We start from the raw sequence: 2,712 nt of genomic DNA, 5'->3' as shown, positions 1-2,712 counted from the left end.
GGGGGCGTGGGGGGCGTGGGGCCTCCCAGGACAGCCCCTCTCCCGCCCCCTCACCTCGGCGTCCAGGGCCGAGTCCGCCTTCTTTCCCCACTGGGTCCTCCTGGTGGCCGCTGTCTCCTGCCGCAGCTCCTGCTTGGGGGCATAGGGCAGGGACCAGGGGCTAAGGCAGCCTGTGGGTGGCAAAGCCCCCGACCCCCAGGCCACTCCCCCTCCAGAGAGGGAGGGCCCAGATCCTCTCCTCTCTGTGGCCCTGCCCAGCCCCAGTGTCACTCCTGAGCTGTCTCCTGCACCCTCGGGCTGGCCCCTCACCCCACCACCGAAAGGCCCAGGGCCAGAGGCCTCAGGGAGGGACTGGCACCTGAGGGTCCTGTTCACCAGACTCCTGAGTCCTGCTGATCCACAGATTGAGCCTTGATGTCACAACCCCCGAGAGCTTCAGGTGCTCCTGAGGAGACAGGCTCACATCAGGGCCTGGGGCCGCCGGCCCAGGACACTGAGACCTGGAGGGCCAGCCCCCTCCCCCGGGAGCTGTGGTGACTTGGGCTCAGGACACAGATGGCAACTCTGGTGGAGGGCGGATTCTGCCCAAACTGACACGTGCGAACAAGGCCCAGGGTTAAAGACCTCGGGCCCCGCCCGCCTGAGCCCTCACCTTCCGGCTGGAGGCGGGTTCCGCTCGGCTCTGGCCCGCCAGCTCCTTCTCAAAGAGGTGGCGCTTGCTAGCTACCCCCACGGGGGCCACGAAGAGCTCGGTGCGGGGGGAGCCTGGGGACTTCACGGATTCCGACCTCTGGGAACAGGAGGTGCAGGGTGAGAAGCACAGACCACCCCGCATGCCGGCGGGCTCGCCCACCCCCGCGAGAGCCTGCGCACCTGCACGGCGGTGTGGTACCGCTCCAGTTTCTCGCCCAGCTTGACTGTGCTGGCCGGGAGCCTCACGCTGGCACTGAAGGGCAGGAGACAGGACGGGGCCCACGCGGTGAGGCCCCGCTCCCAGGAGGCCAGGCCTCCCCCTCTGCCACCGAGCGAGACTGTAATGAAGCTATAGCCTCCAAGGCGGTCCTTGCCTCTGGGGGGACTTCCGCTTTGGGGGGACCTGCCGTCCTCCCGTCCACCTCACACTTGTCCTTGGAATCCCTCCTCATCTGCCGCCACCTGTGTCCACTCTCCCTGCCACCTGCCACCAGGCTGCTCCTGCCCCATACGAATCCCATGCTGTCCTGCCAGCTCGGAACCCTCAGGCCCCAGGACAGGGGCTAAATTCTGGGGCCCAGCAGACGAGGCTCCCCTGAGCTGATGCTGCCTCCTGTCCATACCCAGCGTCCCCCAAGCCCCTTCTCCACGTGCCTGTGTGCCCCCCACCAGATGCCCCGGGCTTGGCACACTGCCCGTCCATGGGCTGCTCCCTCCCCATTGCATCCAGAAGCCTCCTCCTAGGCAGTTCCACAGTCCCACTGGGACGTCACTTGCCCTGTGGCACATTCTCTAGCCCTGTTGGCTGACCTGTCGCAGCCGCTACGAAGCTCTCAGGGGAGCTTGGTCCCTAGTCCTGCTGCGTCCCCCTCGCCCCCGCTGCGTGGCCCACGCAGGCCTGCCGGTCACCTGAGCCACCTCCGTACCCCGCGCCCCACGGCCCAGCCAGGACGGCAGGCCTCAGGGGAGATCGGGGGCGCGCGGAGGCACAGCGAGGGCCCCAGGCTCCCGCCACGCGAACGGACTTCAGGTGTTCCGGCACGGTCCTCACACGACTCCATCCCATTGGCTCAAAACTCGGGGCTCCCAGGCGCCCTGCCCACCCTGGTAAACGGACTTCAGGTGTTCCGGCACGGTCCTCACACACTACCACCCCATCGGCTCGAAACTCGGGGCTCCCAGGCGCCCTGCCCACCCTGGCGCCCCGGCTAGCCCTCCTCTGCCTTCGCAGCCCCCCCAGATGCCCTCCTTGACCCTCCCCTCCTCGGCGCATCTCTGGGGCCACAGCCCCCATGTGAATCCAATCTTCCTGACAGATCTGGAGCCCTGGCCAGGGCTGCGCCTTCCCCCCGTGTGTCCCAGGGCACAGCCTGGCATGGGGACAGTGACAGCCACTCAGCAAACACAGGCCGAGCGTGACCAGACGGGGACCAGGCACTCCAGCCCCTGACCTGCGGGTTAGGGCTGCTTCCGAGTTGATTTTCCTGGGGCTCATCTGAAACGAGGAAAAAGGGGCTCATGAGTTGGAGTCCCCAGGAGGAAGGGAGGGGCTCAGCTCCGGGGCCTCCCCCGCCTCCACTGCTCAGTCTCCAACCGAATGTCCAGCAAAACGCCCCTCTGGTCTGGGAGACACCTGCCCCAACCCAACAGTCTGGGTCAGAAGCCCCTCCTTAGGCCCCCCAGGAGTTCTTGGGGTGCCTGTCTCCCTTCCCACTGCCCACAAGCCCGGTGGGCAGAAACAGGCACTACCATCTTCCCAGGGGCCAAGCACAAAGCACCGTCAGTGTAAATTGAGTGAATGACCCAGTGAACAAAGGAACCGAGAGTAAATACTGGAGCAGGGAGGTGAACATCCCCAGGCCACACACTTCACACTCTTGGTGCAGAGCGGAGCAGAGCACTAGGAGAGCCTGCTGCTCTCTGCCCTGCCTGTGCCCTGCCGTGCAACCTCCCCTGCTCAGGCGAGGACCGGACCTGGCGAAGGCAGGTGTGCGCCCAGCCAGCAGCCGGGTCAGCATC

The 2,712-nt window shown here is 66.6% G+C and overlaps 1 protein-coding gene across 4 annotated transcripts in view; it reads right to left on the bottom strand.

The window, feature by feature from the left end:
* Nucleotides 1-2,712, bottom strand: part of LAD1 (ladinin 1) — an 11,128-nt gene that overhangs the window by 932 nt on the left and 7,484 nt on the right. For 2 of the 4 annotated variants that reach the window (XM_025044585.1, XM_015587526.2), the window contains exons 5-9: nucleotides 2,145-2,188; nucleotides 874-946; nucleotides 653-790; nucleotides 359-445; nucleotides 55-132 (exon numbers count right to left, since the gene is read on the bottom strand). In XM_025044585.1, the coding sequence (XP_024900353.1) occupies nucleotides 55-132; nucleotides 359-445; nucleotides 653-790; nucleotides 874-946; nucleotides 2,145-2,188 (420 nt within the window). The remainder of the gene's footprint in view (nucleotides 1-54; nucleotides 133-358; nucleotides 446-652; nucleotides 791-873; nucleotides 947-2,144; nucleotides 2,189-2,712) is intronic. The other 2 variants (XM_025044587.1, XM_015587515.2) reach the window with 1 other exon arrangement.

The sequence above is a fragment of the Pteropus alecto genome, unplaced genomic scaffold (assembly GCF_000325575.1).
Source record: "Pteropus alecto unplaced genomic scaffold, ASM32557v1 scaffold90, whole genome shotgun sequence".
Lineage (NCBI taxonomy): Eukaryota > Metazoa > Chordata > Mammalia > Chiroptera > Pteropodidae > Pteropus > Pteropus alecto.
This window is presented reverse-complemented; position numbering and strand designations above follow the sequence as displayed.